Below are 20,415 nucleotides of genomic sequence, written 5' to 3' on the forward strand. Positions count from 1 at the left end.
GCGGTGTATGCTGAACGAGAAATCAGCAGACTAGCATGACGGAGGGAGTGGAGGTCGTCCTCCTCTCCTCCTGTTCCTCCCTCCGCGCCTGTGCGCCACACGGACGATTGTGTGTTGGTTCGTTCCGTGCATTGGTTAAAACCCAATGAAGAAAGCAGTCTTTAAAAACCAATAAGCCCTGTGCCTCTGCTTCATTACCGTCTCACCTGATTCACCAATGCAGGCCCCGCAACACGCGATCCGGCGGCGTCATTCCCATGACCCGCCGGGCATCCAACCGGGTAACCAAAGTCTTTGGGTTCGGTGGGGGAGTATGGTTACAAAGCTGAAACTTAAAGGAATTGACGGAAGGGCACCACCAGGTGTGGAGCCTTTCGCTTCATTTGACTCAACACAGAAAACCTCACCCGGCCCGGACACGCACAGGATTGACAGCTCTTTCTCGATTCTGTGGGTGGTGGTGCATGGCAGTTCTTACTTAGTGGAGCGATTTGGATGCTTATTTCCGAAAACGAACGAGACTCCCGCCTGCTAAATAGTTACACGACCCAACAGCGGTCGGCGTCCAAATTCTTAGAGGGACAAGTGGCTTTCAGCCACGTGAGATTGAGCATTAACAGGTCTGTGATGCACTTGTATGTCCGGTACTGCACGTGTGCTACACTGAATGGATCAACGTGTGTCTACCCGGCGCGGGGAGCCGTTGAACCCCATTCGTGATGGAGACCGTGGCTTGCGATTGTTCCCGACGAACGAGAAATTCCCAGTACGTGCGGGTCATACGCTGCGCACTGATTACGTTCCTGCCCTTTGTAACCTCACATCTCCCTCACTCACCCAGGTCGGGTGACTTGGTGGATTATATATAGAAAAGCAACCAGAACCGCAAAGAACAATGAAAAGTCAACGTGGAAACCGACTGAGGCGGTGTTTGGAAAATTAACAGTCAACGTGACTCACGTGCGTGTGGACTGTACACAGCGTAAAGCGACTCAGGTAGGGAGTTGGGGCGGGCACATAAGCGGGCAGTGCGTACTGAACGAGCGCCGTTCAACCCCGTCCTTCGCTTTGGAAGGAGAAGGCGGTTTTCAGTCACGGACAATTGTATGTTGCTTCGTGGCGTGCATTGTTGCAATGTTACTTTTCTTGGTGGTTTATTAAATTACGGATTTTTCAAATGTTAATTTTTTCCTCTGTGCTTAAAAATCATTTAAAAAGCGGCCTGATTATGTGGCATATGCTACGCCGCGGGTTGGCTAGTTGCATATATATTAATACATCCATCCAGCATACCAAATATCAAATATATATATATGAATATTATAATAATAATAATAATAATAATATAATATCTCTCTCTCTCTCTATATATATATATATATATATATATAAAGTCCAACATCTGTCTGTTCGCTTTTCACGAGAGAACGACTTCATGCATTTAGATCGTTTTTTTTCTAGAATTTGCTTAAACATTAAACATTTTGTAGAATTTGCACTAAGAATCCCAGTTCACTTGCAGGAGTGCTGTGTTCAGGCTAATCCGAGAGACACGCAGCGGGCCGAGGGGAGGGGGACACGTGACATCAGGAGTGGGGCGGGGCTCTCCTCGCTGTCCTGTTTCACTACTATGTGGGCGGAGCCACGGGGGACAGCTAGTAATATAATGTAGATGCATAATATACATATATATATAAATATATGCTTTTTTCAAGTGTGTTTGTGTGGTGTTATGGGTCCACAGCTCGTTGAGTAAAGTCCATTTTTAAATAAATAATCATTGTGCTCGCGGCTTAGCGAGGGGACGTTGGGCCATAGTGAGCCGCGGGGCGATCCGTAGGGTGTGGGCGTTTCTCACCTAGTGCACAGGTGAGGAACTGCCCACATTCATGATTGTCCCGCGGCTAATGCTGCAGCTGCTGTGGCCCTCGTCATTTTAAAAAGAAGCGCGAGTCGGTTTTAAAGAGGAAGAAAAAAGAAACGTTCGGAGGGGAATAGAAATGGAGAGAGAAAGGAAAGGAGAGGACGGAGGTTACCGGGAGCAGGAGAGGAAGCAGACGGTGCGTGAGTATGGTGAGCGCGCGATCGAGTGCTCGTGGACAGCTGCGTTGAAGCTGGGTGTTAGGCCGACACCCAGACGTTTGTGTTGATGTCGCTCCCGCTGAGCGATCAGGTAGCGGGAGTGACCAGGGAAGGCGACTGGCCGCGGAGAGGCCATTGAAAGGCAGCGGAAGTCGGGAGACTTGGTGGTGGGAATCCCCAACGTGAGCGACCTGGCCGTTGTGGGAAACCAAGTTCTCCGGGACTGGGATGAGTGCCATACCGAAGCCAGGGATCGGGAGGTCTCCAGTCTCGTGCGTGTGTTTCAGGAGGGCAGCTGCAGAGAGCGTCTTGCCTGCAGCGATGCCGAAACGGGATTAGCAGGTGAGACGCTAACAAAAGAACACCGGATTTGTTTGTTAGTGTTTTAAAACTGCTTCCAAGAGAAGATTTTAACCTCCGATTTTAAGGATTGTTTTTTCTATTTATTGGTTTTACTCCACGTTTTCATTTTGTGGATTATTTATTGTTTGAAACTGCACTATTTATTGGAACACTGTTTTTGATTTGTTGACTGTTTTAAATAAAAGCACTTTTGCACTTTTTACCTTCCCCTTGCTCAGATGCTTAATTTGCCTCCATTGACTAGCTCACTCGGCAACATTATCGACGGTGTTGGGTTGAGTGCTTCCAATAGCAAAGGGAGTGTGGAGCCAGAACCCACATCGTCACAGTTTGTATTATTTTGTTTTTTCGTATTGTCAGCTATTCTGAGCAGATAGGCAAGTGAGAATTTCATTGTGCTGTGCACACCTGACAATAAAACTGACCTGACTTGATGAAGTGCATTTGTTTCAATTTCTTCTTTTCCTTTCATTGTTTCCAATAAGCCACTGGAAACATTGTTTGTGTCGTCTGCTGTCCTTCAGGAGGACTCGGAGCTCACCTTACTCAGAGTCAGGCAGACAGCAGACTTAGCTTAACTTTAGTAGGGGGGGATTCCAATCACAGACCCCATCTCAACACACAAGTCAAACACAAGGCAGCCAGACAGCAAACTGTCAAGACACACTGAGCTGCTGCCATACATGGCGGGATTTTAATCCAAGTTGTCAGCTCCTGAGTGTAGTGCAGTGGGAACGAGCAAAGCAGTCGGGCCTAAGGGATCAAAAAGATGAGGCCTGGACGGGGATGAACGGGTCAGGAATACACAATGAACTGGAAGGGCTCACCGCTAGCTGGGCTGTGACGCTGCTGTTGATAGACGCTGAAATGAGAGAGCCAGGGGCCCACAGTCAGCAGCTTCACCTTGGCGCCTCTCCCAAACTTGTTCTGACGGAAGACGTCTCCCTTCTCCTTGCTGAACCAGTAGATGTGGTCTTCAAACACGTTGATACTGAAAGGATTCTTCAGATCTGAAGTGAAAATAAGGAAAGGAAAGAAAATGAATGAGCGTAGATGAGGATCAGAAACTGTTGGCTACATGAAGGGAGTGAGCAATGGAACAGGTGACATCAAGAAGCCAAGTGACGTAAGTTGGTTTTGTCATGGAGTGCTGGCACAGAGTGCTGTAACACGTTCACAGGCAAAACACAATTGAAATAAAAAGATTAAATACCACCTTTCACTCTGTCTATCTATCTATTATATAGCGCCTTTCCTATCTGTCTATCTATCTATCTATCAGTCATATATTGCCTTTCATTCTATCTCTCTATTTTTTATTCTATCTCTCTATCATATACTGCCTTTCAAATCTAACTATTCATTATATAGCACCTTTCCTTCTATCTATCTATCTATTATGTAGCGCTTTTCATTCTATCATATAGCACCTTTAATTCTATCTATGTATTTATTATATAGTGTCTTTGACATCTATCTTTTATATAGTGCCTTTCATCTATCTATCTATCTATTATATAGTACCTTTCATCTATCTATCTATTATATAGTGCCTTTTATCTATCTATCTATCTATTATATAGTGCCTTTCATCTATCTATCTATTATATAGTGCCTTTTATCTATCTATCTATCTATCTATCTATTATATAGTGCCTTTCATCTATCTATCTATTATATAGTGCCTTTCATCTATCTATCTATTATATAGTGCCTTTTATCTATCTATCTATCTATCTATCTATCTATTATATAGTGCCTTTTATCTATCTATCTATCTATCTATCATATGGCGCCTTTCATGTCTGTCTATCTGTCAGTAAGTCTTCAGACTCCTTCATTTTTTCACATGTTGTTATGTTGCACTCCTGTGCTGAAATCATTGAAATTTCATTTTTTCCCTCATCAAGTAACTCTCAATATCACAAGAATGGCAAAGTGACAAACAAGATTTTAGGAATGTTTGCTAACTTTGTAAAAATAAACAACTGAAATATCCCATCGACACACGTGTTGTTGCTATGGCGCCGTTTGGAGGCCTGGCTCAGGCTGCTGAGATGTTCTCACACCTTGTTTGGAGTCCACCTGCAGTTAATTCAATTAATCAGACAGATCTTTAAAGGCGCACAGCTGCCCATAGGAGGTCCACCAGCTGAGCCATTAGACCTAAGGATTTACCTGCAGATCTCAGAGATGGGTTGGGTGTCGAGAGACAGAGCTGGAGGAGGCAAGCAAACATTCAAGCAGCACTGAAGGTTCCCAGAAGCACAGTGCTTGGTAAGACCCAATGGTCACTCTGGCTAGGCCTCCTGGGAGAATCACCTAATCACCTGTGCAACATAGCAGTGGGTGACATCAGGGAGTGGGGGACGAGTCAGGATGGAGAGAAAGCTGCACAGTGCAAAGTCCACAGACATCCTGAACCAAAACCTGCTCAGAACTCTGAGGTCCACCTTTTCGACAGGACAAAGCAAAGGCAACACAGGAGGGGCTTAGGATGTCCTTAAGTGAGGGTCCAGCCAGCGACTGGACTTGAACCCAATAGAACATCCCTGGAGAGACGAGACTGTAGCCGTCCATCAATGGACTCCATCCAGCCTGACAGGGGAGCTTGAGAGGATAAAATACTCCAATCCAGGGGTGTGAAGTTTATGATGGGGAACTCAAGAGGACTCTAGACTGGAATGGCTGCCAAAGGGGCTTCAACAAAACAATGAGGAAAGGGTCTGAGCACCTGTGATATCAGCTTCGGGTTCTTAAAAAATTTGCAAAAATGTCTCTAATCCCACCGTTGCTTAGTCATTCTGGGGGTACTGAGTGCCCCTTAATGAGCAAAAAAGAAAAGATGAACTTCAATGATTTTATCACAAGGCAGCAGCAGCAGCAGCATAATAAAAGGTGTGAAGGGTCCGAAGACGCTCAGAAGGCGCAGTATCAGCCTACTAAGTGACATGAAGTTCTTGCTCATCGTGGTGTCATCACGCGTTTCACGTTGGCTGGACTGCCCCTAATGAAATGAAGGAGTGTGAGGGAGTCAAAATGGTCGAGGGAGACCCCCACACCAGGGCTGATGAAGCAGTCAAGTCTCTCGTTGAGACAAAAAGTGAGAATTGCCGTGCTGCATAAAAAAAAAAAAAAAACGACCAGGGGTCCCCACTTTGCACCGTCAAAAGTGCGATCAGCTCCCTGTTAAGGAGCCAAGTCACCCAGGGGGTCTTAATCCGATCTTGGCCAGGGGTAAGAATCTCACTCCGTTCTGTCCAGGCGACCCCCACATATCAGAAGAGCTCAATGAGTCGACGTGGCCTGCAGCGTTCGGATGCCACAGGGCCATCTTGCCGTCTTCCCAGTGACTGTCACAGGAATCACAATCTGACCATCTGGAAAATTCTACACAAAAACCTGAAAATACAGCAAGTACCTCCGTGAAGAACAAGACGCCGGTCCTCCCCAGACGAGAACATGGACTCGATAAAGTTGTCCTTTGAGTCGGACCAGTACACACGGTCGTTGTTGGCGTAGTCGATGGTGAGACCCGTAGGCCACCCCTGGATTTGGTCAACCAGCACCTTCCTCTCCTGGCCGTCCATCCAGGCAGATTCGATTTTGGGCGAAGCTCCCCAGTCTGTCCAGTACATCAAGCTGGCAATTTAAGAAACATTTGATTAACGTTTCGTGAAATTACAGCATCTTGGGGGGTCGAACAGGAGTTCATTAAGACAGAGTAGGAACCCAAGTCCACCACACTCATGGCGAGACCCTCCCTTGCATAGGCATGGCCAGCCAACCTAACCGACGTGTCTTTGGGATGGTGGATGAGTTTGAGGTACCCCTGAGAAGCCGCACAAAGACAGCAGCCGGACCAGGACGTTGGGACTCGGGTGGAGGTGGCCGGCCATCACTGCACTGTTGGGCTGAGGGATGTCCCTTTTAATTGTGACAATGGCCTGGCACTTCCCACCTCGGCTGCCCACCTTTTAGAAGATCAGAACATGTTTGATGAGGACGGGCCACTCAGCCCAACACGCTCACCGTCCTTCTCAATTAATTCCTCTGAGATAACATCACATTGAGTTTTGAAGGTCAACCACATCCTGTCGTCCACCAGACTACTTGGTCAGTTATGTCTGCGGCTCAGAAAAGAAAACTTTCTAACAATGAAGTGAAAGGGTCCATCAGTGTCCCCGTGTCCCTGTTGAAGAACTCAGTGCAGAGTAAGAGCTTTGAACCCGATGTCATGCAGGTCACTTCTTAATGTCTGATTGTCTCAACTCAGCGGTCTTCAGTGGTCCTGAATCAGCCAGTCATGTGTCGGTCATGACATATAACTCAGTGGGTCACCTCTGTGTCTGTGTCAGTTTAGGGGTATTTTAGGTTTTGTTGTTGTTTCTGTATCCTTTGTATTATTTTTGTGATGTTTTTTATGTCAATTTTGTTCATTCTTGGTGTCACGCATGTGTGTCAGAGGATCTGAGGTATTTAATAACCCACCAGGGCGAGAGGGGGCGCTGTCTCCAACACTGTCCCAGTGAGGGCACTTAGCCCCACCCCTTTCGGCTTCGCCAGCAATAAGAACCCTGGCTGACCAGAAGGAGGCGTCATGTTAGCAAAAGCGACCCACCAGAGGCAGAGAGACCCTGAACCTATGGCTGAAGCTGAGCCTTTCTTGTTGATTTGGAAACCTGATACCTAAAAGTGGGGTGGCATGGTGGCGCAGTGGGTAGTGCTGCTGCCTCGCAGTTAGGTGACCGAGTTCACTTCCCGGGTCCTCCCTGCGTGGAGTTTCCATGTTCTCCCCGTGTCTGCGTGGCTTTCCTCCCACAGTCCAAAGACGTACAGGTTAGGTGCATTGGCGATTCTAAATTGTCCCTAGGGTGGTGTGTGGGTGTGTGTGTGCCCTGCGGTGGGCTGGCACCCTGCCCGGGGTTTGTTTCCTGCCTTGCGCCCAGTGTTGGCTGGGATTGGCTCCAGCAGACCCCCGTGACCCTGTGTTAGGATATAGCAGGTTGCATAATGGATGGATGGATGGATACCTAAACTCTATGAATTTTTGTTGAACTTTTTTGTTGAATTAAACTGGATGACCGAGCTGGTGCCCCCAAACTTTATCTTGAGACCCGTCATTCCTACACCCAGCCACGTTGGCTAATTATGTCTTGTGTTTTAAGTTTATGTATGCTCTCTGATCCTTGTGAGTGGAGCCCAAGGAGGCAGGGCCACCTTCACCTCACCACTCCTGAGCCCACCCTTTGGCTATTTAACTCTTTGGGTTGAAAGTCGACATCCTGGGATGGAGGGCGACAATCAGCTGTTAATGGCGACAAGACTCACTGTCACGTCACAGACACTCCCTCTGCGCTTGGAGGAGGAATGTTAGACTCATTGACTCGGCAACTAATCCTAATATACTAACTAATAAAATATACTGCTCAAAAGAATTAAAGGAACACTTTTTAATGAGAGTATAGCATCAAGTCAATGAAACTTCTGGGATGTTAATCTGGTCAGTTAAGTAGCAGAGGGGGTTGTTAATCAGTTTCAGCTGCTGTGGTGTTCATGAAATTAACAACAGATGCACTAGAGGGGCAACAATGAGATGACCCCCAAAACAGGAATGGTTTAACAGGTGGAGGCCACTGACATTTTTCCCTCCTCATCTTTTCTGACTGTTTCTTCACTAGTTTTGCATTTGGCTACAGTCAGTGTCACTACTGGTAGCATGAGGCGATACCTGGACCCTACAGAGGTTGCACAGGTAGTCCAACTTCTCCAGGATGGCACATCAATACGTGTCATTGCCAGAAGGTTTGCTGTGTCTCCCTGCACAGTCTCAAGGGCATGGAGGAGATTCTAGGAGACAAGCAGTTACACTAGGAGAGCTGGAGAGGGCCATAGAAGGTCCATAACCCATCAGCAGGACCAGTATCTGCTCCTTTGGGCAAGGAGGAACAGGATGAGCACTGCCAGAGCCCTACAAAATGACCTCCAGCAGGCCACTGGTGTGAATGTCTCTGACCAAACAACCAGAAAGACTTCATGAGGGTGACCCAAGGGCCCCATGTCCTCTAATGGGCCCTGAGCTCACTGCCCAGCAGCATGCAGCTCGATTGGCATTCGCCATAGAATACCAGAATTGGCAGATGCACCACTGGTGCCCTGTGCTTTTTACAGATGAGAGCAGGTTCACCCTGAGCACGTGACAGAAGTGAAAGGGTCTGGAGAAGCCATGGAGAACATTATGCTGCCTGTAACATCATTCAGCATGAGCAGTTTGGTGGTGGGTTAATGATTGTCTGGGGAGGCATATCCATGGAGGGTCACACAGACCGCTACAGGCTTGACAAAGACACCTTGGCTGCCATTAGGTATCAGGATGAAATCCTTGGACCCATTGTCAGACCCTATGCTGGTACAGTGGCTCCTGGTGCGACAATTCCTGGCCTCATGTGGTGAGAGTATGCAGGCAGTTCCTGGAGGATGAAGGAATTGATACCATTGACTGGCCACCACACTTTCCTGACCTAAATCCAATAGAACACCTCTGGGACATTATGTTTTGGTCCATCCAATGCCACCAGGTTGCACCTCAGACTGTCCAGGAGCTCAGTGATGCCCTGGTCCAGATCTGGGAGGAGATCCCCCACAACACCATCTGTCGTCTCATTAGAAGCAGGCACCGATGTTGTCAGGCATGTATACAAGAACACAGGGGCCATACAAAGTGCTGCGTACAATTTGGAGTTGCTGCAATTCAATTTGGGCAAAATGGACTAGCCTGCCACATCATGTCTTCACTCTGATTTTTGGGGCGTCTTTGAATTCAGGGCTCTGTAGGTTGATCATTTTCATTTCCATCAAACGATGTGGCATCCTTTCGTTCCTAACACATTACCCAGTCTATACCAGTATAGATATCCAGGAGGATTTCTTTTTCCCATTGAGATCTGATGTGTTTTCAAAGTGTTCCTTTAATTTTTTTGAGCAGTTTATGTTTTGTTGATTTGATATGTTAAACATTTGCTTTGTGTAGTTTTTTTTGGAAAAATATTCAGCCCTAAGAGAGTTACATGAGCTGAGAAGGCTCAGGAGCAGGAGATCATTCATTTGACTGTGGCGGTCTGGAAGTTTCTGATTGCAGTTACTGGTTTTTGTGATCTTCTTGCTTCTGAGTAAGGATTCGAGAATTTTGATTTTTGCTTTGGAACTTGTCATTTTAGGATGAGACAAAGAAGAGTGGAGTGAGGTCGTCAGTGGAGTCCCTCAGGGGTCTTCCCTGGCCTGTCACTTTTTCCTGATTTATATTAATCACATCGACTCTGTTACAGTTAGCAAACTAAAATTGGATGGACAGCAGACACTGAAGAGGCAGAGAAACAATTCAAGAACCTTCCGAACTGGGCGAACTCTTACAGTACAACGTACAGAAGTGCAAAGTGCCACACGGGACAAAAGGGACATCAGTTCTAAATGCAAGAAGGGGGACACGGAGCTGCAGGAAGCAACCCCTGAGAAGGACTTAGAGGTTTAAGTCGACACACTTTCATCATCTCAGCAATGCTGCCGAAGTGATTGACAAGACAAATACGACATTCAGTTTCATCATAGAAACTGTTGAATAGAAACCGAGGGTCGTTATGCTCGGACCCCATTGTGACAAGTTCTGGTCGCCACACCAAAATGAAAGACATAGCAGCACAAGAAGCTGTTCAGTCAGGAGGAGCTCAGGACTTGAGGACGTGTCCTGCTGTGACAGGTGCAGAGGAGACCCTGGGGGGACCTCATCCAGGTCTTCAAAGTCCTCAATGGCGTCGATCCTTCAGAATTCGTGCAACTTAGTGAGAAGTGACGTCCTCGAGGACACCGGTGGAAATCGAAATGGAGGAAAGGTATTTAGCTGTGGGAGTTTGAAGAAACGACCAAACTACCAAGACCTCCTTTAAGAAGGATCCAGAAGAGAAACGGGGACCGCTGAGCTATCAGCTCAACAAACGAGCCACAAACGGGCTGGGTGGTCTCAACTCGCCTGTCCAATTTGTGACGTTCTTACGACTGCCATGCTAGGCGTTTCTCACTGTTTCCTTTTCAGTTGGCATGAAAGTTAAAACTTCATTACGTTAAACGCATGACAAAAACCTGCAGCGTAATAAACAAACTGCGGCTCAAAGTGTCCCACCGTACCCCAGCTTTGGATTGACAGCGATTGCCGTTGGCTGCTCCAGGTCGCTGCTGATGAGGAATTTCCGGTACCTTCCGTCCAACAAGGCAACTTCGATTCTTTTTGTCCTGGCGTCCGTCCAGTATACGTTTCTGAAACAAAACCAAACCAGATGTGCACGGTTTAAACACACCAAGACACGAAACGCAAATGAATAACAAACATCATGTATAAACTAAACGATAAACTTCTCCAGCGTCCGCTTCTTATTATTTGCTAGTTTCAGACCATTGGTGACGTTCTGTGCCGCCATTTTGTCTCCTGGATGTTGGCAGTGGCCCTCATGTTTCATAGCCCTGGCCATCTTATTCTCCTCACCTTCTCCATCAAAAGGGTGTCTCTATTGGTAAGACCCCCCCACCCTGGATATTTTATTGGTGGGCTACACCTGCACTGGGCACCCAAGACCCAGCCTATGCCAATCTTAGCATAAGTAGATCCTGATCCAACTTTGAAGGCCTGAAAATGAAGACATCTCACCTCGTATGCGCACGATCCAAACTTCATACTCTTGACCCGGAGGTTTTATGTGTCGTACACTTCCTGTTCACCTCGCCCACCCACCGTCCACAAATAATTCATGAAAATGGCGGGCCAATAAGAAAAACAAAATGGCGTCGTCGGGGAACGTCACTTATTTCCAGTAGTGTTAACAATCGGTGTGTTTGCATGTGCCTCCCAAACTCGCTTAATTATTGTAACCCAGTTTCTAGAATGTCATTGAATCCCATAATCCACTTGGAGAGACTGGCTTATTGGTCTCTGAGGAATCACAGGTAGCTCACGGTAAATCACGGCTATGTGTCCATGTAAACCCTTAACCGGGTTACAGTTACACATTTGGGTGTCTGTGCTCATTCATTGCACTTCGTTTGCCGCCGCCACACGTGTGGAGGTGTCCATGAAGGTCAGCGTCCTCCGGCAGATCACCTTATTCCTTCCCCTGGCTGAAATAATCCGACTAAACACCGTGACGCAATCTCGAGAGCCGTGCTGGGGTAACACGTTCAAAGCGTCGTCTATCAAGTTGTCCAAAATTTCAGTCATGGAAAAAACCCTGAGATGAGGTCAGAAAACTGACATACCCTACAACTAGAAGTCGCGTAATTGCCTTAAATGATAAATACCGTATATACTCGCGTTTAAGTTCTCCCGTGGATAAGTCAGGACTTGATTTTATCATATAATCTCCGGTATTTCATAATGTTGGTTGGATAAGTCGAATGCGGAAAATTCACGCTACTGGTCCAAGAGATTACGATCTGCTAACGCCCACCTGAGAGAGGAACCATGGGACACACGGCCTTTTTATTACTGAGTATTGTGTCTACGTGACCACACGGAAATGTCCGAACTATTCCGAAGGGACGTTTGCTCTGTTTTGTGTTTTTTGTATCTCACACCCTCGTACACTTTTATCGTAAGAGCCTCTCTTATCTACGATCAGAAGAAAATATGAAGCTGGTTTTAAATTAAAAGTCGTTGAAGTGGCGAAAGAAATTGGAAACTGCGCTGCTACAACAAAATTCAGTGTGTCTGAGAAACTGGTGAGAGATTGGGGGAGCAAATAAAAAAATGTAAGTGTCGTATTTTGGAATGGGCGTATAAGTTGGGGGTCTCTGATTTTACGATTGATTTTTTGGATTTTATGATCGATTTTTTGGGTTCAAAACCCCAACTTATAATGTTGCATTTTGGAATGGGTGTATAAGTTGGGGGTCTCTGATTTTACGATTGATTTTTTGGATTTTACGATCGATTTTTCAGGTTCAAGACCCCAACTTAGTCTTGTATTTTGGAACAGGTGTATAAGTTGGGGTTTCTCAGACTCATCGAATTTTGTTGCAGCTACGCAGTTACCAATTTCTTTACCAGTTTCGTATATGGTGTGTTTCTTTTTACTGGGGTTCAGATACCCGCGCTCTTGTTATCCCAGCAGCCGTGGCTACGGCTCGAGAAGCATGTGCTGGTATTGACGCTCCGTCACAGTCCGGCCTCAGTCGCACAGCCAAGCACAGAAAGCGTGCGCCGCCGCATGCAATCCGGTGACAGACAGATATGAACAAAGCGCCCGTTTAGTTTCCATTCCAGTTATTTGCTATTGAGTTGTTGAAGCGGTGTGATCAGGTGACACACAGGCTGATGCTCACTGGTGGCTCAGGTCAAGGAAGCAGAAAAGGGGATGGCGGTGATTGACTTCAAAGCACGTAAAGGACTACACGTATTTATAAAAACATGAGAAAATGTGCACTGGCTTCCTGCTCGTTCTCAGACACACGATGGCCGACGGCGACCTTTAACTCTCCTTTCTTGGCGCAGCTTGAAGATGTCAGGACGCTTTGCCAGAGGAGACCTCCAGAGGTGGGCGCACCTGCTCACGTCAACGCCGATTATGAAGAAATCAGGCTGCAGCCTTAACCAGATTCACCTTTACCTCATCCCGGTTTTGTGTGTGAATGTAAAGGCGCTGAGAAAACGTCACAACGGGACCCCTTGAGCTCTAAAACCTCTAAAAACAAAGTCGGAGGTCAAGAAAAACAAAGAAAAACAAAAAAATCCAAACCAACAAAGCTGATCACGATGTCCATTACTACGTGTCGGTCAAGCAGGCCGGCCTTACCTTCCCACCCAGTCCACTGCTATCCCATCAGGCTTCACTACGTTGGTTAGGTTGAGGTTGACTGTAATGACCAGGTTGTTGCTGCCATCATCCACGTCGCTCAGGTAGGCTCGTTTTATGGCGCCGGGTATGGAGCCTTTGGCCTCCACGGTGAAATACACCATGCCTACGAGAAAAAGAGAAGAGTGGGGGGTGAGTCTCCCTGCTGCCCCGGTGGGCACACTCGGACCACCTCAAACCTGAATGCCCTTTTCAGGATAAAGACTGGAAGATTCTACTCAGTTGGGCCCTTGAGCGAGACCCTTGCTCCAGCGGTGATGTACAGCGGCTGCCCCCTGAAAGGTCATGTGAGGAAAAACAAATCCCCCTCTGGGATTAACAAAGTGTATCAAAACTAAACAGAGGAGTGCCAGGCATTGTTCTGTACCAAGGGGTGCATGGCAAATACAATTTAAAAAGACAGTGGAACTGACTAAAGGGGGCCGCCATCTTGAAGACCAAAGGTGGGCCGGCATCAGGGTCTGCGCTGCTGGAGAATTGCAAGACGATTTGCTTTCTTCGACCTCTCATTTTAGTTCACTATGGAGACATTCGGCCACTGGTGAGTGTTGTGATGTGAGATGTTGCATATAACTTGAAAAATGTTTTGTACGTCTTCATGTGTAATCTAGGCAGAGCCATGGAATTTAGTGTTACTTTGGTGAGAGGTAGTTGTGTTTGCCCCCCGTTTACGACAGGATTTGGGGGGATTGCGTCTTATTAAACCAGTTTGGCGAGTGTTTCTCTGCTAAAGTCTTTCAACCCCCCTGCAAGGAAGGCAGGATGTTTAACACATGGCTTGTTTCGGGGGGTTGCAGGTGTTAAGATCTTCTATTCCCCCCATTGGTCTGAGGTATGGCTCGTCTCAGAGGCCTCTAAGTGCCATGATGTCCTATCGGTTCTAGGAATTGGAGAGAACATCTATAAATGTACGTGCTGTGGACTGTGCCCAGCAGTTTACCCCGGCCAAGTCCCCCAAGCCGCCAGATGGAGCCCTCCCTGCAGTATGGAGGTGCCCCTAAGACCAGCAGGGAGTCACGGACGATGTAGTTTTTAATCCTCAGCCCTGCTGGATACCACAGGGGCCACAAGAGGGAGCTGCAGGGAGGACCGAAGACTTATTTGTGCACTATGACCCGGAAGTTCGTCATAGGAAGAGCGACGGGCTTCCGGGATGAGGAAAAGTACTTTTTACCTGACCCGGAAGTGATACAAGATCACATGGACTGGGGATTGGTAAAATGGTAAATGGCCTGTATTTGATATAGCGCCTACTAGAGTTCAAGAACCCCCCAGGCGCTTTACAACACAAACAGTCATTCACCCATTGACACACTGGTGATGATAAGCTACTTTGTAGCCACAGCTGCCCTGGGGCACACTGACAGAGGCGAGGCTGCCGAACACTGGCGCCACCAATCCTTCTGACCACCACCAGCAGGCAAGGTAGGTAGAGGGGACTGGGCGGTCTCTTGGTCTGGAACCCCTACAGATTTTATTTTTTTCTCCAGCTTTTGGAGTTTTTTGTTTTTTCTGTCCACCCTGGCCATCGGACCTTACTCCTATTCTATGTTAATTAATGTTGACTTATGTTTATCTTTTATTGTGTCTTCTATTTCTCTATTCATTTTGTAAAGCACTTTGAGCTACATTTGTTTTGTATGAATATGTGCTATAGAAATAAATGTTGATTGATTGATTGATTGATTGATTGATTGAAGTGTCTTGCCTAAGGACACAACAGCTGCATTCTCATGCCGGGAGCCAGGATTGAACCTGCGACCCTCCGATTGCTGGACAACCTGCTCTACCGACTGAGCTACTGGGAACACTTCCGGGTCAGGGAATATAAAAGGACTGAGGGAGCTCCCAGACGGCGAGCTGAGCTGGGTGGTAGGAGGGCAACGCGTCTGGGAGTGGAGGATTGTGATTATTGATTGGTTATTGAGTATTGATTTATGAATAGTGTGGAGTGGAGGGGGCTTAGTGCACATTGTTATAATAAAAAGAATAATTGTGGCACTTTTACCAGGTGTTTGGCGTGGTACCTGAGGGTTCAAGGGAGCACTACTGCCCCCTACTGCGACAGTGCTTAACCTCACATTCTCTCTCTCTGACCCACATATGATGAAGAAGCATCTCTCTTGCTAACCTCTGATGATGAAGACAACACAATGGAGAGCAAAGCTCAGCGGCCATTTTGAACAGACAGGTGGCTGAAAGTTGAGCACCAACGATGCCTTAACTAGAGACATTAAGTAACTACAAGTCTGTGTGCCACCTGAGCTACACATCACCATTTTGTATGGTTGTCAATATTCAGATGTACTTTGCATTTTGTTATTATTTCTGAATATTATCAGTAATACATTATTTTATGTGTAACGTAACTCCTGCTTGTCTTTTTTTTTCTACATCTAATTGCCTGCGGTTATAGATATAGAAGGGAAGGTGGGGATACGTTATATAGAGTGGTAAGTCAGTGAGATTAGACATCCTAAGGCTGCGTATTAATAATACAATAGGGGACAGTAGAGCAATACACTGTATATATATTACTCTACCAAGATAAAACAGTGAGTGAAATGCTTGGCACAAAACCGAATTTGCGGTGAAACGTGAGAATTTTGCTTTGCCAAAAAAAAAAAAAAGGACCCTCCACTCAGTGTTTCACCACAAGTGACGTCGGCACCATTGACACATACAGTCGGCCCACCGCACCACACCTGTCAGATTTAAGCATCCGCGGATCGCCAATCTTAAAGGACTTGAATTTGTCACCCGCCAAGCAGTATGAATGAAGTGATGTGCAGAAATGCCCTGTGGGATGCCAGCTCGGGGGACACACCAGCCCTCCACTCTCACCCCTTGAGGCCCAGTGATGATCCTTCCATGGCTTCATAAATCTTGTCACAAATTTTTCCTCCCTTTGGTCCGTGTGTGACGGTGGCGGGGCCAGACTGAGGATCTCACCAAACCAACCAATCAGTAGCAGCGATGGGCGGTGTGTTCAAAGTGCAGCAACCAATTGGAGCGAGCTCAGAGGTTAAACAAAACGGTTACATTTGACGCATCCACATCTCCATTAGAGGCTGCCAGGGTGCACGTGGCATGAATTTTGTCATCAATCCTGGCACGTGTGGGCGACCGCGTGCCTCCCGAGTTTTGCAACCGTGTGGCGATTTGACCATGCCAGCGCTAGATGAGAGAGTAGGAGCTCATTGTGCAACGTGTCGCTACCCACACCTACACAATCCAGCACTGAAAGCACACAGCAGCAGCCAAATGTCCACCAATTCATGCCAAGAAATCGCCCAAGCCGATGACAACACAGAAAGTTTGTACCAACAGACACCGAAATGTCTGAGAGACTGACAAGGACAAACAACTTAAGCCAAGGAATTCTGCAACCGCTCGGTGCCACCCAGTGCTGCGCACTGACCCCTTGAACTATAAACAGATCAAGGTGGGCATCCTCTGTGCCCCACTGAATCTGCAGCTGTGAAGAGAAGGCCGATGAGAAGCCCCAAGTGGGACCCATCTGGCGGTGGTACTCACTATATCCCGTGCCGTTGTGGTCCCAGTCGCAGTCCACGGCTCCCACTCTCTCCTCCTCAGCGATGTAATCCTCATACTTGGTGGTCTGCAGGTTGAACTTGCGGATTCTCACACTTTCCATCAGCAGAAGGACAGGTGGAGGCCCTGAAACGAGCAGCGATGTCTTCATTCTCTGATGCCTGGCACTGGGGTGCCATGCAAGGCCCCCATTAATGAAAGCTTATGTTTGCAGCGGACTTTGAGCAGAAGTCGGGGGCCCATGCCGTCCGATGTTTTAACATGATAATAGGGGGCCGTCACTTAGTAGACCACCTGCCCAAACTCCCCACCAGTGCTTACCATTGGCTGCACACTCGTGCCCGCTTCCCACCTCTCGGTAACCTTCGGCGCAGCGGCACTCATAGCTGCCCTTCAGATTTTTACACTCTTGGCTGCAAGTGGCATAAATGTCACACTCGTTGATATCTGAGGGAAACAAAGCACAGGATGAAGCAAATTAGAAACGTCACCAATAGGAGGAGGGAGGCCATGCCATCCACAGACATCTTTGGGTATAAAACGGCTCGGCTTTCTCAGCAATGCCAGGGATGGCCAAATCTGAAAAGGTGAAGAAATACAATACAACTTATTTTGGTATACTGTGGTGGGCTGGCGCCCTGCCCGGGGTTTGTTTCCTGCCTTGTGCCCTGTGTTGGCTGGGATTGGCTCCAGCAGACCCCCGTGACCCTGTAGTTAGGATATAGTGGGTTGGATAATGGATGGATGGAGTTTTGTATTGCCCAAAATCACACAAGAAGTGCCACAATGGACTTTAACAGACCCTGCCTCTTGACAGCCCCCCAGCCTTGACTCTCTAAGAAGGCAAAAAAAAAACCCTTGTAGGGAAAAAATGGAAGTAACCTTGGGAAAAGCAGTTCAAAGAGAGACCCCCTTACCAGGCAGGTTGGGCGTGCAGTGGGTGAAGTACTTCTGGGCTCCTATGGAACATAAGATTCCTTGAGCCTCCCTGCAGCGTCCTCTGGTGGCCCCCATGGTATCCAGCAGGGCTGTGAAGGAAAACTCCAAGGTCCATGATGCCCTGCTGGAATTTGGGGCATCTCCAAGTTGCAGGGAGGGCTCCATCTGGTGGCTTGGGGGTATTGGCCCGGATAAACTGCTGGCCATTGTCCACACCGCACATGTTCAAACTGCCCGCTCGTATTGCGGCTGCGGCGGTGGCTCACATAGACAAACATAGATAGACGCCGCATTCACTGTGTTGCCCAGTCGACATGATACGTCAGCGCGTCCGCCATATTGCGAGTGGCAAAAGTGGCATTTAAACTAATACAGGTAGAGGTGAAAACCAGGTTTTCTGATGAAAAAACAATAAAGTTTAAAACAGTATCGTTTACATACGACAGATTTGGGCAAATAGTTTACATGCAATTATTTATATCCATTTATACACTAATAATGGCAATTATTAAATAATAATAATTATTACTATTAAATAATTCCTCCCATATAAGTAACATTTCTCTGACTGCCTTCTTCTATCTCTGAAACATTTCTAGACTTCGTCCTGTTCTTACGTAACACAGTACTGAAGTATCGGCTAATGCCCGAGTCACCTCACGTATAGATTACTGTAATGCTATTCTGTCTGGCATCCCACTAAAACGTATCCATCGCTTACAACTTCTTCCAAATTCTGCTGCCAGGATGATAACCTGCTGTTGTAAATCCACTGAACACGTCACACCGATTCTCTCTCACGTCACTGGCTCGCTGTTCACTACTGAATACGACACACAATCCCGCTCTGAACATTTAAAGCTCTCCACACCTCGCTGATCTCCTCCAGACTGGCACTCCTCTCGCCCACTCAGATCCTCATCTGCAGCTCGACTTTCTGTGCCACACGTCAGACTCGGTGCTATGAGATCTCGAGCGTCTCTCCTGGTGCTCCTCAACTTTGAATTCTCTTCCCTCTCGTATCCGTCAGCTCGACTCAATAACACATTTTAAAACTGCCCTCAAAACTTCTATTTTCAAACTGGCATAACAATTGTGAATTTTGCATTGTTACTGCCAGTTATCGTTGTTTGTTTGCTAATTATTGCTTTTTGATTTATCATTCTCTTGTTCTAATTTTACTAATCTATATATATATAATTCACTAAAGGCACACAAAACACTGAGCGCAAGCAAGACAGAGCCCCGCCCACCAACTATAAGACCATGGGATACGCTCGACAGAGCCCCGCCCACCAACTCTAACCCTCCTACTGCCTCATGGGATACGCACGACAGAGCCACACACGCCAGCTGTAACCGTCCTCCGGAATCCAGCGTCGCTCTCGAGGCACGCAACAACTCACCAAACACAGCCTCAGTCGCTTTCACCTGTGCAAAAGTCAACATGCACCTCTGAGCCACGGTGACTTTACACCACACGCAAGACAGAGAGCCACGCCCGCCAACTCACGGAGCCCCGCCCACCAACTCTAACTAAGGGCACGCAAGACAGAGAGTCACGCCCATCAACTCACGGAGCCCCGCCCACGAACTCTAACTAAGGGCATGCAAGACAGAAAACCATGCCTGCCAACTCACAGAGCCCCGCCCAACAACTCTTACTAAGGGCACGCAAGACAGAGAGCCCCGCCCACCACCTCACAGAGTCCCGCCCATGAACTCTAACTAAGGGCATGCAAGACAGAAAACCCCGCCCACCAACTCTAACTAAGAGCATGCAAGACAGAGAGCCACGCCCGCCAACTCACAGAGCCCCGCCCACCAACTCTAACTAAGGGCACGCAAGACAGAGAGCCCCGCCCACCAACTCTAAGACCATGGGATACGCACGTGTTTAGTGTATAAATGGATATAAATAATTGCATGTAAATGATTCGCCCAAATCTGTTGTATGTAAACGATGCTGTTTTAAACGTTACTGTTTTTTCATCAGAACACCCGTTTCCACATCTACCTGTATTGATTTAAATGGCACTTCTTCCACTCGCAATATGGCGGACGTGCTGACTTATCGTGTCGACTGGGCATCACAGTGAATGCGGCGTCTATCTATATATGTCTGTGTTCTCCATAGCCTGCTACAGGAAGGTTCTCTCTCGACCATTGGCATTGGTTTCGCTCCTCGCTATTTTTGTTATACTGCGACAGTGGTTTCCTAAGCCTTTGTTATACTGAATTCCTTTCTCACCTTTTTCCATTCCTATTCTTACACAGCCGTATGCTACGGCGGGCTTCGGCTAGTATTGTTTAATTTTATTGTAAGGTGACCTTGAGTGCTAAGATTATAAAACGGGATTTTCTGATGGCCAAATATAACCTAAACAATCGTTCAGCCTTACCTATGAAGTGTAATCCCCCAGCCTCTGGTTTGGATCGTCCGGCGGTTTCTACAATCCCAAGCAGCACAGTATCCATTACTTCACTCCACAGCAGTGCCACTCTCAATATGGCGGCGACGTTGACGTACGATGCTGCTGCTCATGTGGCGTCTAGTAATTTTGTGTCTATGCGCCTGAGG

The 20,415-nt window shown here is 47.3% G+C and overlaps 1 protein-coding gene across 1 annotated transcript in view; it reads right to left on the reverse strand.

Annotated features, from left to right (window-relative positions):
- lrp2b (low density lipoprotein receptor-related protein 2b) overlaps nt 1-20,415 on the reverse strand; it is a 184,999-nt gene that overhangs the window by 22,451 nt on the left and 142,133 nt on the right. Inside the window, exons 66-71 of the mRNA XM_039740545.1 lie at nt 17,217-17,342; nt 16,878-17,021; nt 13,281-13,446; nt 10,624-10,752; nt 5,867-6,087; nt 3,276-3,455 (exon numbers count right to left, since the gene is read on the reverse strand). Coding sequence (XP_039596479.1) covers nt 3,276-3,455; nt 5,867-6,087; nt 10,624-10,752; nt 13,281-13,446; nt 16,878-17,021; nt 17,217-17,342 — 966 coding nt within the window. The remainder of the gene's footprint in view (nt 1-3,275; nt 3,456-5,866; nt 6,088-10,623; nt 10,753-13,280; nt 13,447-16,877; nt 17,022-17,216; nt 17,343-20,415) is intronic.

The sequence above is a fragment of the Polypterus senegalus genome, chromosome 17 (assembly GCF_016835505.1).
Source record: "Polypterus senegalus isolate Bchr_013 chromosome 17, ASM1683550v1, whole genome shotgun sequence".
Taxonomy (NCBI): Eukaryota; Metazoa; Chordata; class Cladistia; order Polypteriformes; family Polypteridae; genus Polypterus; species Polypterus senegalus.